Raw genomic sequence first — 22,176 nt, 5'->3', positions numbered from 1 at the left:
AGATGGGTGAATTGTGGAAGTTGTATAGTAATGTGAAATAAGGGAAACCATAACAAAAATCAAAATTAAAAATATTTTGAAAGAAAATGTGTGAATAGCTGCAGAATTGGGATGATGGAAATGGCAGCACCAAAAACTGGCAAAGTAGGGCTGGTTATAGTGACTCAGGAGTCTGGAGGAAGGATCAAGTTTGGTATCAAGGGTGCCGACCATCTTACAGCACACTGTTGGGTTGCAGGCTCTCACTCCAAACACCAACCATTCCCTTCTGCCTGCTACCCCACCCTCCAATTCCCCTGAAAACTCCAGTACTGCCATCCAGTGTCACCAGTATTAACTGTCGAAATGAGAATGGAATTTGTAGTTAAGGTCTGAAATTATTATTAAGGTTAGAAAACTGCAAAATGCCTAATAGAAAGATAATGCCACTCACCTTGCTTTGAGTTGCATTGGAACGGTGCAGAGAGTCAGATTGGGATGGGGAGTTGAAGTGGCAAGTAACGGGAAGCTTTGGGATTGTACTTGCAGTCAGAATGGAGGAATCCAGCAAAACAGCTATTTAATTTACTTTTGGTCTGCCCAATGTCGAAGAGGCAACCCCTTGAGCGGTGGAAGTACATAGCTTGTGACTGTTTTGTTGAAATGTCGACCGTTCTGTTCTCCACAGATACTATCTGGCCTTCTGGCCTGCTGAGTGGTTCCAGCATTTTCTGTTTTTGCACCAACTGTTGCTTTGTTGTTTTTGGAATGTTACTAAGAAGCTGGACTCTCATGACATGTTTGATCAGCTTTGTAACTTCATTAGGGGTCACAGACATAGGGGAAACACATACACAAATAATATACATGCATACTTGTTCCAATATTCCTGCTGAACCTGCCCTGAAATATAAATACAGGCAGTCACATCCTATTGGAAAGCTGCTTCTAGTGGAACTGGTTCCAATATAAATGGCTATTAAACATGGCAAATACTTACACAGCTAATACTGACTATGTTATGATCCCAGAATGTGTTATTACTGGACAAGTCAGATCCCAGAATGGAATCTGACTTGATAGATCATAATTTTTATTTATTTTTTAACCGTGGCGTGTATTTACTGAACAGATTCACAAGAGTCTGCTGTTAACTCTTTAAGAAAAGGATAAAACATTTATTAAACAAGAAACAGGTTGGAAAGATTTTCAATACAGTTGCCAAGACAGCAAATGATTCAAGCTCACTCTTTACCTTTCACCCCAGCAATAATCTTTACAGACCCAGCACTCTGGTGAAGCTGTACCGCCATTTCCACACTAAGAGTAGAGCTGGTTCAGTTACAAAGTGATTTCTCTTACACAATTGGTATCTCCCTTGTGATAAAACTCACTCTAAATTCATTATTATTTTAACTTTAAATCAGTATATATGAGTTCCTGAACAGTCTGGCAGCATTTCCAGCTAGAGAGAGAGAGAGAGAGCTTAGACCTTTTGATCTCCACTCTGTAGCACACTCGTAGCAACTGACTAAAAAACGTCATGTTTTTCTGTTGTGCTCCTCACACCCTGCTTCCAGTAAGGACTTCATCCCATTCTCTCAGTTCCTTTGCCTCCGTTGCATCTGTTCTGATGATGCCACTTTCCAAAACAATTTGCTTGATGTCTTCCTTAACAGAGGTTTTCCATCCACGGTGGTTGACGGGCCCTCAACCGTGTCCGGCCCATCTCCCGCGCATCCACCCTCATACCTTCTTCTCCCTCCCAGAACCATGATAGGGTCCCCCTTGTCCTCACTTATCACCCCACCATCCTCTGCATTCGAAGGATCATCTTCTGCCAACTCCAACATGATGCTACAACCAAACACTTCTTCCCTTCACCACCACCACCACCCCCCCACCCCACTCCTCCATCACCCCCAATACCTTATCCCCCTCCCGCAGCAGCTTACCATGCAACCGCAGAAGGTGCAACACCTGCCCCTTTACTTGCCCCCTCCTCACCGTCCAAGGGCCCAAACACTCCTTTCAAGTGAAGCAGCACTTTACTTGCACTTCCCTCAATTTCGTCTACTGCATTTGCTGCTCCCAATGCAGTTTCCTCTACATTGGAGAGACCAAACGCAGACTGGCTGACCGCTTTGTCTGTCTGCAAGCATGACCCACACCTGTCGCTTGCCATTTCAGCGCACCATCCTGCTCTCCTGCCCACATGTCTGTCCTTGGCCTGCTGCATTGTTCCAGTGAAGCTCAACGCAAACTGGAGGAACAGCATCTCATCTTCTGATTAGGCACTTTACAGCCTTCCGGATTTAACATTGAGTTCAACAACTTCAGATCATGAACTCTCTCCTCCATCCTCACCCCCTTTTTGATCCCCTTTTTTCTAATAATAATAATAATTTTATATATTTTTTTCTTTTCCCACCTATTTCTATTATTATTTTTAAAAATGCGTTTCCACCCATTGTTTTATCTCCACCTTTTGGCCAATTTCGTCCCCTTCCCCCCACCCCATCCCCACTAGGGCCATCCGTCACTTGCTCATCCTGCTTTCTACCCTTAATGTCACCATTAGCACATCCTTTAGCTTATATCACCACCGTCAACACCCCTTTGTCATTTTGTCTATGACACCTTTAGCAATCTCTCCTTTGTCTCCACCTGTCACTGGCCCCCTATCCAGCTCCACCTGTCCCACCCCCCTTAAACAGCTTATACTTCACCACATTCCTATTTCTCTTTAGTTCTGATGAAGTCATATGGACTTGAAACGTTAAATCTGTCTTCATCTCCACAGATTCTGTCAGACCTGCTGAGTTTTTCCAGCAATTTTTGTTTTTTGTTTTTGTTTCTGTTCCTGCCTGTCTTTGTGGGCTTCTTTCTCTCTCCCAACTGCTGTGACTAGGCAACAGCACAGTTTTTTTTTCTACCTTTTATGTTTGTTTAACTTCTCTGAGCTACTAACCCCCCATAGTAACCCAGCTCTTCACTTCAAGAGCCCTAAAACCTCATTAAAAATGTATGCAATCAAACAGGGCCTAGAGACTTCCAGGCCCCATCTCTCAGAAAACTCTAAACTGAAACCCAGGTTTCACCCTTTTTAACAAACTAAAAATAATAAATTAATCTTAAATCTATCTCTCATTCCTAACATCCACAAATACAAATATAAGTTACTTAAACTATCTATAGCTCCTGACAACTGTTGTGGTCATATACCAGTTGATTTGACAGCATTCGGACTACTTTAACTGTACTGGAAGAATATTGATCAGTTCCCCTGGTGCTAGTGCCTGCAGATCAATGCCTTTTTATAGTCTGTTGTTAAAATAGGAAACGGTGTCACAACGTGGGGTCGCTGCTTTGAGCTCTGAAATTTAACTGTGCTCCACCCTCACAATGTAGCCTCGGGAGCTACGTTATATATTCAAACATGGTGCATGCTACTATGCATCTCCTTTAAGGCAGTATCACATAGAATCGGGCCAATTAGAGCAGACTTTTAAGAGCTCACCAGTGGTAGTTTGTGTGAAATGCCTGCAAGTGCTGAGAATTGGAGGGACTTATTTCATAGCTTGAACAGATGTGAAAAAAATGTTGGTACGTACTGATAGCGGTGATAATGTTCCACTGAGGGTGTATTCTGAAATGTTAATTGATTATGTGTGGTTCTGTGAAGAATGTGACAGTAGCCAAAGATTCCTATCTAACATGTTACAATGGGTGGTGATTTGGTATACTGTCTGTCCAATTGGATTGAGGAAATATTGTCCTAGTATAGCATGATAACAACAATCATTGATGTGACTTACTTTGGGCAAATTCTGCTCTTTATACTAATGGACGAAATCTACTGTATTCAGGAATATAATCGCTTATTTCTACTCCTTTACAGAGTGGAAAAGTCAAGCAACTCATTTTTCACTATATTAGATGGTGATTGAGGTGTTTATTCTGTTTTTTCCTGCATGGATGCAAAGAGCAGTTCCCGCAAGTTGACGATTGGCTCAATAATAATAGAATTCAGAAGATGTGAAACAATGTCCCAGATATTGCAACGGTCGAGAAAAGTGAGGGGCTGGAAATATCCCAAATCTGAATATTAATATCCCGTACGTGCGGAGGCTAGTGAGTAGCTGAGTCTTACACACCCAGAAGGTCTGACTTAACTAGTTTTAGCTAGGTCTATCGATAGAGGAGTTGAAATTGTTTGGACAGAAAGGGTGGAGTTTAGTCAGGGTTCTTGCTCTCTATTGCTAATCAGTAACCAAAGCTGGAAGTGTGTATGTGGAGGTATTGTGGTAGGAGCCCTGTGATGCCCTGCATGCTGGAATGACTAGCATTCATGCAGCTAATCACCAGTCAAGCTACCTGAGGGTCATCATTGTCCATGAAATCATACCCCAGCAAGGAATAATTGTATCAGTGTATTGTGTGACAAACCATGAGATATCTGGTTTATTTGCGTCAACAGTTAGCTAACTCTTACCTTGGAATGAACCTATCTCCGTGGTTCTCTATTGTTTGTCCTTTGTATTGATCACTGTGTCACCTGGTGTAAATTGTCACTAAGGGCCATTATTTATGAAGATATTCCTCTGGCACATTGGTGTAATATTGTTTGATATATGAAATATTACTTGTATGGTCATTCTCAAAGCCTGTTCTCCAGACTTAACTGACATTCACAAATTACACTTTTCCTTTTCCCAGCTGCGTCTGAACAGTATTAAGAAACTGTCAACGATTGCTTTGGCTTTAGGAGTTGAAAGGACCAGGAGTGAGCTCCTTCCATTCTTGACTGGTATGTACAAAACTGCTAGTGTTTGCTGCTGTATTTTCCTTCTAACAAAGGAGCTATCCAATTATAACATGAGACCGATCTTTAAACTGATTTCTACTGGTTTCTTATCTCGATGTAGATACCATTTATGATGAAGATGAAGTGCTGTTGGCCTTGGCAGAACAACTGGGAAGTTTCACTGTTCTTGTTGGGGGTCCAGAATATGTTCACTGTTTGTTGGTAAGAAAGAGTTTACGTTTATATAGCACCTTTCATAACCTCAGCATATGAGTGATCAGAGTCAGTTAAGTACTTTTGACGAATTGTCATTATTGTACTTTAGACAACGGCAGCAGCTAATTTTTGTGCAGCAAGCTCCCACAAACAGCAATGACATAAATGACTAATCCAATTTTAGTGATAAATGTTAACCAGGACACAGAGAAACTCTTGCTCTGTTTCTAATTATGCCATGAGATTTTGTTATGGTCACCTGAGGGAGCAGATGGGGCCTCAGTTTAACTTCTTGTATGGAAGACAGCACCTGTAATTGACGATTCAGCATTATGTTGAAGTGTCAACCTAAGTTACATGATCCAGTCTTGTGAATGGATCTTGACGCATGGTCTGCTGATTGGATTCTTAATAACGTGCAGCCGAGCTGTGTTTCCTGCATGTAGTTTGTCATTTTGACATGAGCAATAATAAAATCTTGAATTTATATGATGCCTTTCATGACCTTCGTATATCTCAAAGTGCTTTACAGCAAAATAAAGCACTTGTTTTGAAGGTTGGTCAATATTGTAATGTAGGAAACATGGCAGCATATTTGCGCATAGTAAGGTCCCACAAATAGCAGCACGATGCAACTAGATAATCTGTTGAAGGTAGAGCCTTATGACAATACTGAGTGTAATATGATCAACTTTTGACGAGGCTTCATACAAGGTTTTATTTTGAATAAGATGGTAATGTATTGAAATCTACTTAATTTGCTTTGAGTTAATTACTGAAACCCCAGGGCTTCTGTAGCAGTTTTTAGTTGGTTAAAGCTGCATTCCTAATTGTTCTGTGAAAACTGTTAATTTGTCCAATCTTCTTCCCTTACTTTCTTAACACCTGATGTTGTACAGTTCCATATTATCCAGTTGCTCTATAGTGCCTTGCCATGGTGCATGTTCTTCATATGTAGCCTAGCTGCAGTGTCAAAGGTCTATTTCACTGTGGGGTCATCGTAATTGTCCCCCCTCAAAATCCACAAGCACCATTAGCATGGGCTCACTGGATAGTGGCATGGATTGAGAACCCTGGCTGACCCTTTCTTAGCTCAGTGGCACTAAAATTAACTGTGTTGCCCTAACTATCACTCAAGCATAGAAACCTCTGTTCTGTATTGATCATGTAAAAACTGCATTTATGACCTGAGCTACTGAATCCAAAACACATTTTTAAAGACCACTGACAAGAATATTTTGTATTCTGTGCATAGAGACAAAAATCTATCATGCCCTTTTATTGCAAAAATAAGCATCTATTTAATCTGCAATCATTGTAATGGTGAACAAATAACTGAATTAGCCTGCATATAATGAAACCCATAAAGGCCTTTTGTCAATGTTGAACATGATTCAGACTCAAATGGTCTGATTTTCTACGTGGTGAAGTGTGGGCAGCACTAAATTAAAATAATTATTTGAAATTATTAAACCACCAAAGCAGACTATTAATTGTTTTCATATCAATGTTTAATTTAGAAATATTAATTAGTAAAGTTATTGTTTGAAGCATCAAATGAATTATTTTAGAATTATTTAATGATCTTTTAGAGCACAAATTTTAATTTACATATTTAGGCATCTAGTCCCTTGCCGTGTGGTACCTTTCTGTGCTCACTTCGAAAAGTTGTTTCTGTAGTTTCATATGCCAATATCTGCTGTGCTAAACTAAAGCAAAAGCAAATTATTATTTCAGTGTTGGCATTTTGGCAAATTATTGGCAAAATCAGAAGAAAACTGACTTCAGATTTATAGGCGCCCTATAACCAAGTGTATCACTGCTTCATTGCTGTAACGAGTAAAAAAGGAATATTAAACACTGACTATTACAAAAGTAAAAATTTGCAATTCCTAACATGGTACTATGTACATTTGTACAAAATTCTGAGAGTATATGAACCCCCATACTTCATTGAGGGTACCCACATGCATCTTTATTATATGAATGGAAATCCTTTTATGCTCCATCAAATAACACAACTTTTAATAATTTTCATTCCTTTGAGGATCTGTATCTTTTTTTTTGCCTTTCGGTATCTCTGTGCCTTCTTTTACTCTTAATTCCTGTGAATTTTCTCAAGAATTCACCTGAAACAGAACTTCCTTTTACAATTCTTCCTTAGAAATAAATCATGGCTATGCATTTCACTTTTATTCTTTCTTTCTATTCAGCCTCCCTTGGAAAGCCTTGCTACTGTAGAAGAAACTGTGGTACGAGATAAGGCCGTTGATTCACTGCGAGCAATTTCCCATGAACATTCTCCTGCAGACCTAGAAGTCCACTTTGTGCCACTGGTCAAACGTTTGGCTTGTGGTGACTGGTTCACATCTAGAACTTCGGCTTGTGGTCTTTTCAGTGTCTGTTACCCTCGGGTATCCAGCACTGTAAAAACTGAACTACGCCAGTAAGTATGTCTTTTAATGTGTACTTTTTCATGTGGATTATAGATTAAAGGACAGCCAGAAACGCACTTTTATAGTGACAAACTTTCTATTCTATTGATGATTTGGAAAGGTTTCAAACTCCAGTATGTGATCCCGCCAGTATGGAGGAGGTAGAAGCTGTGTACTTCCATCGTGGGACACATGATTTATTTCAATGGATAGAACTTGTTTAGGGAATAGCTGTAAATTTTGAGTATCACAATGAGAACCTGTAGCAGGACTCGCACTTAGTGACATTTTCACTTTTAGGTTTTTTATATGTATATGTAGTTTTGGGGAGAGAAAGAGGTGAAAGATACTATGTGTCCCCTTGTAAATTGGTTCTCTAGCCTCTCTCATTTGAAGCCGTGCGGTTGCTGTCGACTTGTAATCTATGGGGAAAAAAATTACATTGGAGCTGTTTGAAAAAGTTCTTAATTTAAAGTTGCTTCCTGATAGGGTGGGATACAAAGAATTCCACTTGCCAAAAAAAGTAACTTGTTTATTTAGAAATGTATAAATTTACAGTATGGAAAGAGGCCATTTGGCTGAGCATATCTGTCATCTCTTTGTTAAAGCAATCCAGAACCTATCCCACTGCCCTACTCCCTCTGCTTTCTTCTTTAAACCATATGCATGAATTGTATGTTTGTGCATTGTGCCAAACATTGCCCTCCTCCTCCTGATCCAACACAGTGTTGTCCAATATCCAGCAGCTTCACTCTTTTAGTTGGAATACTGCTTAGTGTAGTTTAAATAAACTTACATTTCTATAAAAAGAATGTGCTACATGGACACCATACAAAGTTTTGCAGTTGCATAGTAAATATTTGTTTAGGCGGAATACCTTTTCTTTTGCCATATTCTAATTTGCTCCTGAGTGACCGTATTTTGGCCAATTTTAAAGCATAGAATTCTGAGTGTTTAAATATTACAAACTTTGGAATAAGTAAAGAACTTTTTTCTCACGGCATTTGACTGACTGAAAAGGTTTATACAGGAAATTCTTATTATCTACTCTTGTACTATTTCTTCTAATATTTAGGCCAGGAATTGCACTTGGAAATTTCTAATATTATACAAATGACCCACCAATCTTGGTTTACAATGATATTTTCTCTGCAGACATTTCCGTAGTTTGTGCTCAGATGATACACCAATGGTTCGTCGAGCTGCTGCATCAAAACTGGGTGAATTTGCAAAGGTTCTTGAGCTGGAGTTTTTAAAAAATGATATTATACCCCTCTTCACTTCCTTGGCTTCTGATGAACAGGTATGTGGTTGCAGTACAGCTTCCCTATTCTCAATTCACCTCTGGGGCAATACATGCCAAATATGATGGGAAACTTCTGCAGAAGATAATCTTGCTGTCATTCAACTTTCAATCACAGATGCCTGACTTCTCCATGATTGCCTCAATTCCTAAACATTACCTCTTCCCCCAACCAGATGAATGAATTTTCAGTCTTTATATTGGAAAAAAAGATTTTTCTACTAGATGCCATGACTACCTCTCTTGCATCTATCTTGTTGAAGCTGCCGCAATCCTCTTGTTCAAATCGTTTCTGTATTCAATTACATAAATCAACAAGAGTCCTAATTTATCCCACATGTGATGACGTGTTCTCCATGAAATATTTCTCCTATTTCACATAGATGATATAATGGGGAACAGATGGCTCTTGTAGGAAGCTGATTCACTATCAACTCACTGAAGCAACTGCACAATCTGCACAATAGGTTGTATTTTACTGTAGGTTACCACTGGATGGATGCAGTGTATAAATGGAATGTGCATGTGAGGACTAGGAATGGTATATAATTGATAGACTCAAGTTATTATTGATAATACATTAAACATCTGGTTTGTGGGCTCTTTCTGTCCTGCTTACAGAACCTTCCTTCCTTCCTCTTACTACCCTTCTATGCCAACCTTTCACCAGTATAAGTTCCCATGTCCACATTGATAAAGGAAACTGCCTGTGTAAATGTGCCAAGCTATAATTGTACCATCCTGCCACTTCTGACGCTGAAATCCTTCAGTTTGTGATACCCTGATCCTCCTCATGGTGAAGAACTCTTAATGCTCCAACCCAGTTTCACTGTAAGACTATACTTTGTCTTTCCTCCCAGTTGTGCGCCACCATGGTGGATCAACAAATGATACAAGATATACAGGTATAGTGTCTCAAATCCAGCTGTGCAAAAGCTGGTGATGATCGAAAACCGGACATCTTTTAAATTCTGCCATGCCTGAATTTTAATTATATTAGATGTGGTGGTGCACCAATTAGTTATCAGCTTTGTGTGCCTGTCTTCAGCACTCTGGCCTGAGCGATGTGTGACTCCACCCGGCCCAAACTGCCTGACCCGAAAACTTGAAAGGTCTAAAATCTGGCACGGACTTGGCTCTGAGGTTGCTGGTTTTGAGACGTTGTACCTTTAGTTTTGTCCTATGGCTACCATGAATATCTAATTTCTTTTCGGCAAGTGATCTGTGAGCAATGCAGTCATTTTCTACACATGTCTTACAAGCATTAAAGAGACCTTTGCCTGAAAAACCAAGGTTTAACCAATGTGCACCAGGTTCAAATTCCCCTAAATAAATAATCCACTTGAGCAAAGGACTCAGTATAAGTTTGATAGTTTACTCGGCTGTCAAATGGACACCTGCAGTACTGGGAAGTCAGAAGGAGACCTGCTTGAATGACTAGCCTCTGTCCTGATACCGGGCGTTGAAAGGAAAATGAACGTGCTCTCTTTTGCCTGGCTGCTCATTAAGGAGTGACTGTGGAAACTTTTTTTTTTAAAAAACATTAATTTTACTGCTTGTGGGCTTTCCTGGCTAAACAGCTTTATGAGCAGATGAGCCATATAGATCAGAAAACTTCCAGGTTTGATCGCTGATCTGTGCTGACTTAGATCATCTTGGCTAAGTTGACAGGAGGGCTAATATAGTTAGCTTCAGTTCTCCTGGTCTAAGGAATATGAAATTGGGCATGATTCCATTTTGTGGTCACTGTCCAGTGACCCAGGGAAGTATACTTTTGTGGATCAGAGGTGAGGACAGGATCATCTTTGTCCTTTGGTAAAGAGCCTACCAACGCTTACCATCAAGGTTCACAGATAAATATTGTCCACTTAGTGGGTGGATGGTACCTCGAATCATATCCAGAGAGGAGTGGAATGAGATAAGTGGTTCATAAAACATCCTTGCACTCTGTGTCTTGATCATGTGCTATAATACAAAAATTAGTATGCTTTTGGGTATAATTCATTTTAAATTTCCATCATTTGCATGTATCCCAGCAAGGTGATGCTGAACATGTTGGATTATCAATAAATCTGTTGCACTTCACCAGCTCGTTGGTGATTGGGTCTTTCTGCAATAATAACATGTGACAGAATCTGTCAGCATTTTAAGAGTTTATTGACTGCCTTGCTAATATTTACTTCTATAAATTTTCTGTTTTTAATTAAGAGCCATTGTGACCACTGTTTTGAAAATCTATTATTTTCATTCCACAGGATTCAGTAAGGTTGTTGGCAGTAGAGGCTTGTGTGAGCATCGCTCAACTACTGCCCCAGGAAGATCTGGAAGCTCTGGTGATGCCTACCCTACGGCAAGCAGTAGAGGACAAATCATGGCGTGTTCGCTATATGGTGGCAGACAAATTTTCTGAAGTGCGTATTAATTGCATTAAGATATATTAATTGATTTAAGTGCAAAGTTGTACAGTTTTATTTTCTGGGCCTCCCAAAAGCCTGAAGTAAAATTCGGGCTGCTTTAATGGTTTATGTTTTTCATCCAGACAGACTTTTGATTTTGTTAAAAGTCATGAAAACATAATTTTCTCCACCAGTAATGGTGTTCAAAAGCGTTAAGAGTTAAACTCGTACAAATTAGTTCAGCATGATTGTTAAATAACCTCAGTTCCCAGTAGGATACTGACAGTTGTCTAAAGCTTTGGGGGGCGGGAAGGGAGGAGAGAGAAAAACGGGCTGGACAAATTTTGAGTTCATTTGATGGGTTTACTTTTCATAAAATAAATGAATATTGACATTTTTTGAAACCAGATGGAACTGGGGTCTTGTAATGTCAGGTGTAATTTTGGAAAGATGGTTGTACTTGTATATTTTTTTAAAAAAGTGACCTGAGATTTGGAAATCTGTTGTAATAAACATCTGTTAGGTGCATCTGTCAAATTCTGAAAGAACTTGCATTGCTTTAGGAATAGTTCTATGGAGGGAGTGCAGAGGACATTTACTAGAATGATGCCAGGCATGGGGGATTTCAGTTATGTGGAGAGACTTCTGAAGCTGATGTTGTTTGCCGTAGAGCAGAAAAGTTTAAGGGACATTTAATAGAAGTGTTAAAAATTATGAGAGGTTTTGGTAAGAGTAAATAAGGAGAAACTGTTTCCACCAGCAGGAGGGTCAGAAACTGAAGGCAGATTTAAGATAATTGGCGAAAGAGCCAGAGGGGAGATGAGAAAATTTTATTTAAGCAGCAAGTTATCTGAAATCCAGTGCCCAAAAGGGTGATGGAAACAAATTCCACCGTGCAAAAGGGAATTAAAAATGTAGTTGAATATGAAAACCTTTGCATGTTAAGGGGGAAAAGCAGGGGAATGGGATTAATCGGATTGCTCTTTCAAAGAGCCAGCACAGGCAAGATGGGCTGAGTGACCAGCTTCTGTGCTGTATGATTGTGATTATGCGGAGTACAACATTACTACATCTCTGACAACACCATAGACTTCTGTATAAAACAAAAAACAACCAGACCAAAACTGTTATTTGACAAATTTTGCTATTATAAGAGGCTCTAGTGTATTTGGGCCATAATGATAAATTGCGTTCACAAGCAGTTTGTATTGCAGAAGCGTTTACAAAATACAAAAGCCGGGTGGAATGTTACCAACGCCATCCAGGTTCAGAACTCTCCTGAGACATTACAGAACAATAATATTCATAATTTTCACAATATGTTTGAGAAACCACATTTCTATGTAAGAACACAGAAAGAAATATTGCAGAAGCGTTTACAAATTGATACCAGTGCACTTTTAGAAAGAAAAATTATATTTGACAGCATAGCTTATGTGATAACTTTAATTAAATATGCTGCTGTCATCACCAGTGAGAGACCTGTAACCAAACATACTTTTATTCTAGTGTTGTGCAATTCCAAATTCCTGGTCCACAAACAATCACATTTTGGATCAAGATCACCAAAGTGCTAAGTTCTTTTTGAAGTTAAAATGGAAATATAAGATCCACCATTATATATTACTGGTGATCCTAGTGACAACTCTCTTCATGTTCTTGGATGTAGATCATTGAATCTGGCCAGCTTATTTCTCTTTATGACTCATTTAATTCTCCTTGTCTCATAGCTTCAGAAAGCAGTAGGCCCTGAAATTACAGAAAATGACCTGGTCCCAGCTTTCCAGAACCTGCTAAAAGACTGTGAGGCTGAAGTCCGTGCAGCCGGAGCCAACAAGGTTAAAGGTGGGTTTAGAATTTTCTCTATTCTCAGCTTCCTCTACCGGCCCACTGTATTCAGTACAGAACTGAGGGAGTGTGAAAAATTGGAGGTGCTGTTAGCTGGGCTTAAAACATCTCATGGCACTTTTTGAAAGATCAGGATAGTTCCCCCTCTCCACTGTTTTCCCCCCAACCCCCATCCATCCACTTCTGCTGTCCTGACCACTATTTATTCCTCAACTACCACCTAAATAGATTACCTGGTCATTCATAACATTGCCTTGTTGTGGTTAAATTGCCTAATACCCTTCTTTACGTTGCAGCAGTGACTATATTTCAATATAAGTACTTCATTGGTTGCAAAGTGCTTAGGTTATGAAAGGTGCTATGTAGATGCAAGCCATTTCATTCTTAGTTAGTCAATTATCTATAAGATATTAAATTCAGTATGTTTGCCAGCCAAATCTCATTGGGGTATCACCATTTCTGTGATCCCACTACATGATGCCTGGATCTCTCATAATTGAGAAGTTATTAGGTGTCTCAGCCCCTCAGCCGTGACTGCAACTGTACTTCTGCCACTAGATGGAGATTTGAGAAATTTCTGTTTCCTGACTTTCAGAACCTGTATTTGAATATGTCTTGTTGGAGGGGTGCAGTTTGCATGCAGTCACATTGCAACTCTGAGATGATGGAGTTTGAATCCTGCCAGTTTCAACATAAAACACAAGCGACATAATGCGGATGTTGGAATTCTGAAGTGGAATAAGAAAATGGTGGAAACATTCAGCAGCCCTGGCAGCAGGTTTTTTTCATTCGTGGTATTGCCATGTGCACACCTGACTTCATTTGTTGCTGGCGCCCAACTATAATTCTCTATTCATTCATGGGTGTGAGCATCACTGTCAAGGACAGCATTTATTGCTCATCCCTAATTGCCCTTGAGAAGGTGATGGTGAGCCAACTTCTTGAACCTCTGCAGTCCATCTCATGTAGGTGCACTCACAGTGCTGTTAGGACGTTCCAGGATTTTGACTTTGCGACAATGAAGGAGCCCTAATATAGTTCCAATTCAGGATGTTGTGTGACTTGGAGGTAAACTTGCATGTGCTGGTGTTGTCATGCGTCTGCTGCCCTTGTCCTAGGTGGTAGAAGTTAGGGGTTTGGAAGGTGCTATCAAAGGACCTTTGGCTAGTTTCTTCAGTGCGTCTTGTAGATGGTACACTGCTACACTGGTGGTGAAGGGAGTGAATGTTTAAGGTAGTGAATGGGGTGCTGATCAAGTGGGCTGCTTTGCCCTGAATGGTGTTGAACTTCTCGAGTGTTGTTGGAGCTGCATTCATCCAGGTATGTGGGGAGTAATCCATCACACTCCTGACTTGGGCCATCCAGATAGTGGACAAGCTTTGGGGGTCGAGAATTCCCAGCCTCTGACCTGCTCTTATAGCCACAGCATTTAAATGGCTGGTACAGTTTAGTTCCTAATAAATGATGACTCCCAAGACGTTGATGGTGGAGGATTCAGCAATCGTAATGTCGTTGAACATCAAGGAGAGATAGTTATATTCTCTATTGTTGGAGATGGTCATTGCCTGGCACTTGTATGGCTTGAGTGTTACTTGCCACTTATCAGTCCATACCTGAATATTGTCCAGCTGTTGTTTCATGTAGGCATAGAGTGCTTCAGTATCTGTCAATTGAGAATGGGTTTGAACACTCTGCAATCATTAGCAAACCTCCTCATTTCTTATCTCGTGTTGGAGGGAAGACCATTGCCAAAACAACTGAAGCTGGTTAGGCCTAGAATACTATCCTGAGGAACTTCTGCAGTCATGTCCTGTAACTGAGATGATTGGCCTCCAGGAAACACAACTATCTCTTCCTTTGTGCTAGGTATGATTTCAACCAGTGGAAAATTCTCTCTCTCTCTCTCGCTCTCTCTCTCTCTCTCCCCCCCACCCCCAACCTCGGGTTCTGAAGAAGAGTCATATTTGACTTGATGCATTAACTCTGTTTCTCTCTTCACACCTGCTGCCAGACCTGAGTTTTTCCAGCACTTTGTGTTTCTGATTTCCAGCATCCATAGTATTTTGCTTTTATATCAGTGAGCAGGTTATTGCTGAGTATGTGCCTTATGACAGCACTGTTGGCGCACCTACCATCAGTTTGTTGCTGATTGATTGAGAGTGGGCTGATGGGGTGATAGATGGCTGGATTGGATTTGTCTTGCTTTTGGTGGGTAGGACACACCTGGGCAATTTTCCACATTGTCGGGTCAATGCCAGTGTTGTATCTATATTGGAAGAGTTTGGTTAGAGGCGCAGCTATTTCAGGAGTACAAGTCTTTAGTATTATATCCGGGATGTTGTCTCAGTCCAGTGCCTTTGGCTTTTTGTTGATATTTCTTGGAGTGAATCGAACTGTTTGAAGATTGGCACCTGTGGTGCTGCTGACATCAGGAGGAGGTTGAGATGGATCATCAGATAAACATGTTGATGACCTTTCATTAGAAAATTTTTAATATACTAATTAGTTGCCCACTTTCAGGCACTGAGCTACCTGCTTTGTGCTTCAATATTTTCTGTTTTTATTTCAGATTTCCAGTGTTTATGGTTTGTGTTTTCATCAGGAAACCTGAGCTTTGTGCTGCAGCTTTCTTATATCTATTACTTAATATATCTTCCATCTTGAGATGATCTTTCTTGTTCTTTTCATTGATTACATTATAGAAGATGGATTTAAAGTTTTTTTAAAAGTGAACAGGCTCAATGAAAGAAGATGGAAACATTGACTCTTCTGTGGCTTTGCTTACCCACTGAGTTTTATTTTATCCCGCAATCTGCCTGTAATCTTGTAGCTTGAAATTAGGTAGATAAATTAGATTTGCTCTTTTGAATTGCCTAATTGCCAATCACACTTTTGTGATGGCCACCGCCTTGCTGCGAATTAGTGTGGAAGTGGAGCTGACGCTGATAAACATCACTGAATCAGCCATCTGGCTTACCGCCATAAATCAAATAATTTTGATGTGTCTGCCAACATATTTTACCAGCCGTCCTCAGTGCTGCAGCTGATACTGTAGTCGTCAATGATGCCAGATCACTCTTTGAATCAATTTGCATTCTTTGCACTGATACATCTTTGCCAAGAGTAAACAAAGAAGGAGTTTGGCAATTTGCTGCCTCCTTAATGGCTTGATGTTTAAGCTACAAATGCCAGATTTGTCTGTCTTATACGATTTATAATGTATTTTAGTATCTTAGAATTTGCACCCTTTTTTTGCCACCCTCTTCGCAAAAAGATTTCCAGTGCTTTTGTTAGCTAATAAATATGGGTAGGTATGCATCTTAAGCTGTGTACTGAGACTTTTAATCTGCTTTAGAAGATAGTGGGTTAAGTTAAGAGTCTTCCTTCAGTGAGAACCATGCTTTAATGATATTATATTATATTGCAGATTTTTGTGAGAACCTGCCAGCAGATTGCAGAGAGACTGTCATAATGAACCACATCTTGCCATATGTTAAGGTAACATTTTCTCAAGTTCCAGACTGATTATGCAGCTTAAAATGTCAAAGCTGATTAGATTCACCTCCAAAAAATACCCAAAGTCCCTTCATTTTTGGGTTGAATGGGAAGCAGGTGTTATTAGTAGACTAGTACCTTTATATCCAGTTATTTTTGATCACCAAACTTCTAATAATTGAAAAAATCTAATGTTTATGAGCTTCTGGTTAATGTGGGAGTGAATTGTAAAGGCTCTTTTGCGTAGGTTCAGAAAGGTCCACAATCTAGTTTGCATGAAGAAATAGTCTCTAATCTGAAAAATTAGATTAAAATATGCTCCATTATCTTTAAGGCTGAAGTGCTGTGATATTGCATTTCAATTTTAAAAATATGAAACAGTGGGGCAGACCCTACAGTGCACAACGCCACCAAAATGGACAGGGGTGGAGGAAAATTAGGTAAATCAGTAACGATTAGATGGCCTCAAGTTTGGGTAGGAGGGTGAAGAAGTTTGGTGAAAGAAGTTCTGGAATTTTGCAATCCTGGGAAATGATGAAAGAGAGTCAGAGACTTAGGGCAGGATTTTCCCGTGGGTTTCAGGATCCTGACACCTGAACCAAATGGGTGTCCCCTGCCGACAATTGCCGGGAGCTAGACTGGCGGCAGGGCAGTCATTCTGAAGGTCACTTTCTAATTGCCACCTCCATACTCGCTGTCCTATTAAGGACAGTGGGTGAGCTTCCAAAGCTGCCGACAGCAATATGAAGGCCTGCAGCCCCACTGGGAGAGGTGGATGTTGTTGAGGCAGGTTGGGGACCGCAAGGGCGCCTCAGTATGGAAGAGCCCTTGGAGGAGAACATTTAAAGGAAGATTTCAGGTGGCCAAGATGGTAGGCTCTGGCAGAAGTGTTTGAGCCATGGGTGCAATCTGTTGTGCCAGCAGCCCCCTCTTTGGGGCATGAAGCTCTGGCTCTGATGGACCTTCAGCCCAACATTGAGAGGCCACCTCCATGGAGCTGGCGGCTTCCACGTACAGTGGGGAAGCTGCTGCTAGTGGTGCTGAAAAATTGACCTAATTTTGGCTGAGAGTATGTAAATTTGTACAGCCAGTCCGTTTCCCAGGCAACCCCTGGGAAACATTGACAGCTGGAATGCATCAGAGAGCCGTGGCAAACGCTATTTTCTACTTTCTCCTATTTTCCTGGACTCCCTGCCTCCAAGCCCGCTACCTCAGGGCCAGGAAACTCCAGCCCATAATTTCAACATAGTGAGGAAGCAGAGAGGAGGGAATATGTATTCCCTCCTACAGCACCTAACAGCTTAGTAGCAAAAAAGGAAGTTGAGAAAACTACCAACCTCAACAATGTCAATAAGAAGGATCAAGGTTGCAACAGAGATTAGCTGCAAGAGATGAGAGGAATGTATCTGATCGTGAGCTTTTTTTTTGTATCTTGTTCCAACATGCAAGATGGACACATTATTTATGCTTGAACAAGACATGGGCTTTATAGAGTTATAATTTCTTGTGAGGAATTGAAAATGTTAGCACAAAAAGTGAAAAGCAGATTGTTGAAGGAGGCTTTAGCAACCGAGGAAATATGCCTTGGAGGATCATTTAAGATCAAAATTTTTGAGTTCAATAATGTATATAAAAGAAGGACTAAAGGATGCAATCAACTTGTTAACTAATAGTTGGTCTTGGGTGAGACCTGGAAAGTTGCATTGACGAATTAACAAAATTTGAAGCCCTGCTTTGGCTGTTGCAATCTTCCTCATCCCTCCAAATCCTGGAGCTTATTTTAGATTGGGAGAAGTGGTGGGCACCAAGACAAGTACCAAAATGACTTGAATCTATACACCCACCTAGGAGTGTTGCAAAGTGGCAGCTTTGATTAAGAGGCCAGATTGAGAGAGAAGTTTGAGATCTCCTCTGCTTCGTAGCTCTCCATGACCATGTGGCTGAAGATGATAACTTGCCATGTGAGCCTGTGAGTTGGCTTTCATGGAGTGTGATTCCATAACCCCAAGTTGATGAGCCTTGGGGTTAGCATCAAATTCATACTCAGATTGAATTTTCAGTGCATTTTTGTTGCTGGAACTATTTTATCTCAATTCTGCAAGGGTAGGTTGGCTCAATTTTCACAAATGAAAGATGACTCCCTACTTCATACTTTTTTTTTGCCCAGTTTTTTCAGTTTGACTAAAACTCCAGGCTGAAGTGATTAAATGTATGTTGATTTGATTATGTATATGATTTGAATGTAAAAGCATATTTGCTTAAGTTTCAGAAAATGTTGTATTAATAGTACTGATTGTTAGAAACAGAATTTTAAAAAAATATTTAATTTACGGGATGTGGGAGTCACTGGCTAGGCCAGCATTTATTGTCTATCCCTAAATGCCCTTGAGAAGGTGGTGGTGAGCTGCCTTCTTGAACCGCTGCAGTCCCCATGGTGTAGGTACATCCACAGCGCCGTTAGGGAGGGTGTTCCAGAATTTTGACCCAGCGACAGTAAAAGAAGGATTATATATTTCCAAGTCAGGATGGTGAGTGTCTCTGAGGGGGTACTCCCAGGTGGTAGTGTTCTCTTGTAACTGCTGTCTTATCCTTCTAGATGGTAGCAGTCATGGGTTTGGAATGTGCTGCCTAAGGAACCTTGATGAGTTTCTGCAGTGCATCTCGTAAATGGTACACACTGCTGCCACTGTGCTTTGGTGGTGCAGGAAGTGAATGTTTGCGGAAGGGGTGACAATCAAGTGGGCTACTTTGTCCTGGATGGTGTCAAGCTTCTTGAGTGTTGTTGGAGCTGCACTCATCCAGGCAAGTGGGAGATTATTCCATCACACTCCTGACTTGTGCCTTGTAGATGGTGGACAGGCTTTGGGGAGTCAGGAGGTGAGTTACTCGCCGCAGGCTTGATTGCTTCTGACCTGTTCTTGTAACCACAGTATATGGCTAGTCTAGTTCAGTTTCTGGTCAATGGCAACCCCCCTGTATGTTGATAGTGGGGGATTTAGCAACGGTAATGCCATTGAACATCAAGGGGCAGTGGTTAGATTCTCTTTTGTTGGAGATGGTCATTGCTTGGCCCTTATGTGGCACGAATGTTACTTGCCGCTTGTCAGCCCAAGCCTGGATATTATCCAGGTCTTGCTGCATTTGGACATGGACTGCTTCAGTATCTGAGGAGTCACGAATAGTGCTGAACATTGTGCAATCATCAGCGAACATCCCCAATTCTGACCTTATGATGAAAGGAAGGTCACCGATGAAGCAGTTGAAGATGGTTTGGCCCAGGATACTATCCTGAGGAACTCCTGCAGTGATGTCCTGAAACTGAAATGATTGACCGCCAACAACTGCAACCACCTTCCATTGTGCTACTATGACTCCAACCAGCGGGGAGTTTTTCCCCCAATTCCCATTGACTCCAGTTTTGCTAGGGTTCCTTGATGTCACACTCGGTCATATGCTGCCTTTTTGTCAAGGGCAGTCACTCTCACCTCACCTCTGGAGTTCAGCTCTTTTGTCAATGTTTGAACCAAGGCTGTAAAGAGACCAGAAGCTGAGTGACCCTGGCGGAACCCAAATTGAACATAATGGTCTGTCCAAATTAATTTGTGTATCAACTTTGAGCAGAATTTTCCAGTGTTATTTTGGAATTGGCTAATAGTTTAAATTTGAGCTAGATGTTGCAATATCTAGATTCTGTTAGGATAACAGGTAATGGTGGCACAGGTTGCAAAGATTACTTGTATTGAATATACACATTTGGCACTAATTATATTTTCAACCTGCAAATTGTATTTTTATACCATATGAGTATTCTTCCCATGATCACTGGATAAATATATTAAAGGTGGTGCTGGATTTGGGAGAGAGAGATGGCAACAAACTTACTCCACACAACCACTTGGTAGCCTGAGCTTGAACTACACTATGTATTCAACATAGAAATATTGAATGTGAAATGTTGGCATAGCAATTTGCCATGGTAAGTGCTGACACATAAATGTGAGGAAAAATGACCACATGAATTAGATTTGTAGACAGGAACTGCACACCAACACAAAGCTTTTAATAACACACACAGATAATTAATATGTTGAACTGTAATTTCTTCTCCCTTTTTTGATTCCTTTCCTGAAGATGCAGGCTCATTCTTAAGGTGTGATCTAATATCTTGGTATAGCATCAAGATTCAAGAATGATCCTGAACTCCCCCTATCAAGACGTGATTTAATTTTAGGGGGCATCAAGGACCACTTCCGAACACCAATCTGAAACTGGGTTCAAAACTTTCAGTTCTGTTACTTGTTGCAGGAGTGACGAGGGACTTTAAGGGGCAACTCTTGGCACGATTCCAATTGTTGATTAGAAAAGGATATTTAATGAGAATGTTAACAAATGGGAATGCAATTGCTAATCTTTTTTTTCTGCGTTTGAAACCAGTGTGTTTTCCCTTGTAACCAAGAACTATCTCTAATGGTGTGTTTATGTCTGGTTGTGTGATGTGCTTTGTATTATTGTTAGGCAGTTTATTGTTAGGCAGTTGATCTACCAGAATGAACCTAACATGCAGTGAAATACATTGTGTGCCAGTTAATGATGCAAGAATAAAGACTTGTTTGAATCTGTAGTTTTAGAAGTTTGAGGGCACTTTTATGCAGATTTTGATTTACTTTGCTGGAATTCCTGGTTATCTTCAGGGCTCCTATGCCTGTACCCTGCATCATTAAAATTAACTTGAATGTTGTAGTCCATAGCACACATGAGGGATTTATTTTTCAGTGTAGACATCCTCATTCAGCATAAGATAATCATCCCTCAAACCCACATGTGACTTGCTTCAGGACCTGTAACATTTAAAGTGCAATGTTTCAACTTTTACATATCTTGACACAAATTCCTAAAGTATAATAGCAACCAATTTTAAGACCACTAGATCATCCAGTAAAACTTTACATAGCATGACCATCCAATTTTGAAAGTAAATTATCTGCATCTTGTTACGATCAGGTGAGGTGATGTGAACTGGCTCCCCCACATTCAACCTCCTCGGTTGGTCACAACAAAAGTTTAAGATTCTTTTTCACGAGGATATGCCTTTTTCCAAATCAGAATGTATTTAATTATTTAAGCTGTGAGTGATAAGGAGCCAATCAAACAAGATTTTCTTGAGTCAAAGAAAGACCAAAGTTATTAACCACTAAATCTGAGAAAAATAATAATGACGCGATGTCAAGCATCCGACCTTCATGCAGTCATTCAGATACATGTGCATGCACACATGCACATACACACACGTGTCAGAAATAAGGGGAACTGGAGTTAAATTTAAAAGGAAAGGTAAAATAACATGATTGTGTCCTTTGGCTGTCCTTGAGGTGTAGATTTTAAATGCTGTGGCTGATTTGGGTTAGCTGGTTTCTTTGATGCGGTCAGACATGGAAAATGTTGCAATTATTTCAAGATCTCGATTCACTGGTGGGTTTCTGGTAGAGTTGGCCTCTCGAACCAGGTGACACACTTATTCCAAAAGAATGGGAGAGCAGCCTTCGGCCTCATTCCTCTGCTGAAGACTTTCTTGACACTCCTGTGTCATTTGCAATCCGTCTCCCATTGTGTATTTCCAAATGATTTTTGGTGAGTCTGCCTGTGGCAGCCATTGTTTCAATGTCCAGTACTTTGCATTTTTTAATGCCTCTTCCTTAG

General features: G+C 40.4%; 1 protein-coding gene across 1 annotated transcript in view; it reads left to right on the top strand.

Annotated features, from left to right (window-relative positions):
* ppp2r1ba (protein phosphatase 2, regulatory subunit A, beta a) overlaps positions 1–22,176 on the top strand; it is a 56,336-nt gene that overhangs the window by 17,211 nt on the left and 16,949 nt on the right. Inside the window, exons 2-8 of the mRNA XM_078532494.1 lie at positions 4,699–4,789; positions 4,908–5,008; positions 7,216–7,448; positions 8,593–8,740; positions 10,996–11,151; positions 12,867–12,981; positions 16,412–16,482. Coding sequence (XP_078388620.1) covers positions 4,699–4,789; positions 4,908–5,008; positions 7,216–7,448; positions 8,593–8,740; positions 10,996–11,151; positions 12,867–12,981; positions 16,412–16,482 — 915 coding nt within the window. The remainder of the gene's footprint in view (positions 1–4,698; positions 4,790–4,907; positions 5,009–7,215; positions 7,449–8,592; positions 8,741–10,995; positions 11,152–12,866; positions 12,982–16,411; positions 16,483–22,176) is intronic.

The sequence above is a fragment of the Cetorhinus maximus genome, chromosome 2 (genome assembly GCF_964194155.1).
Source record: "Cetorhinus maximus chromosome 2, sCetMax3.hap1.1, whole genome shotgun sequence".
Classification (NCBI taxonomy): Eukaryota; Metazoa; Chordata; class Chondrichthyes; order Lamniformes; family Cetorhinidae; genus Cetorhinus; species Cetorhinus maximus.
The sequence above is the reverse complement of the archived record's forward strand: the minus strand, read 5'-3'. Positions and strand labels throughout refer to the sequence as shown.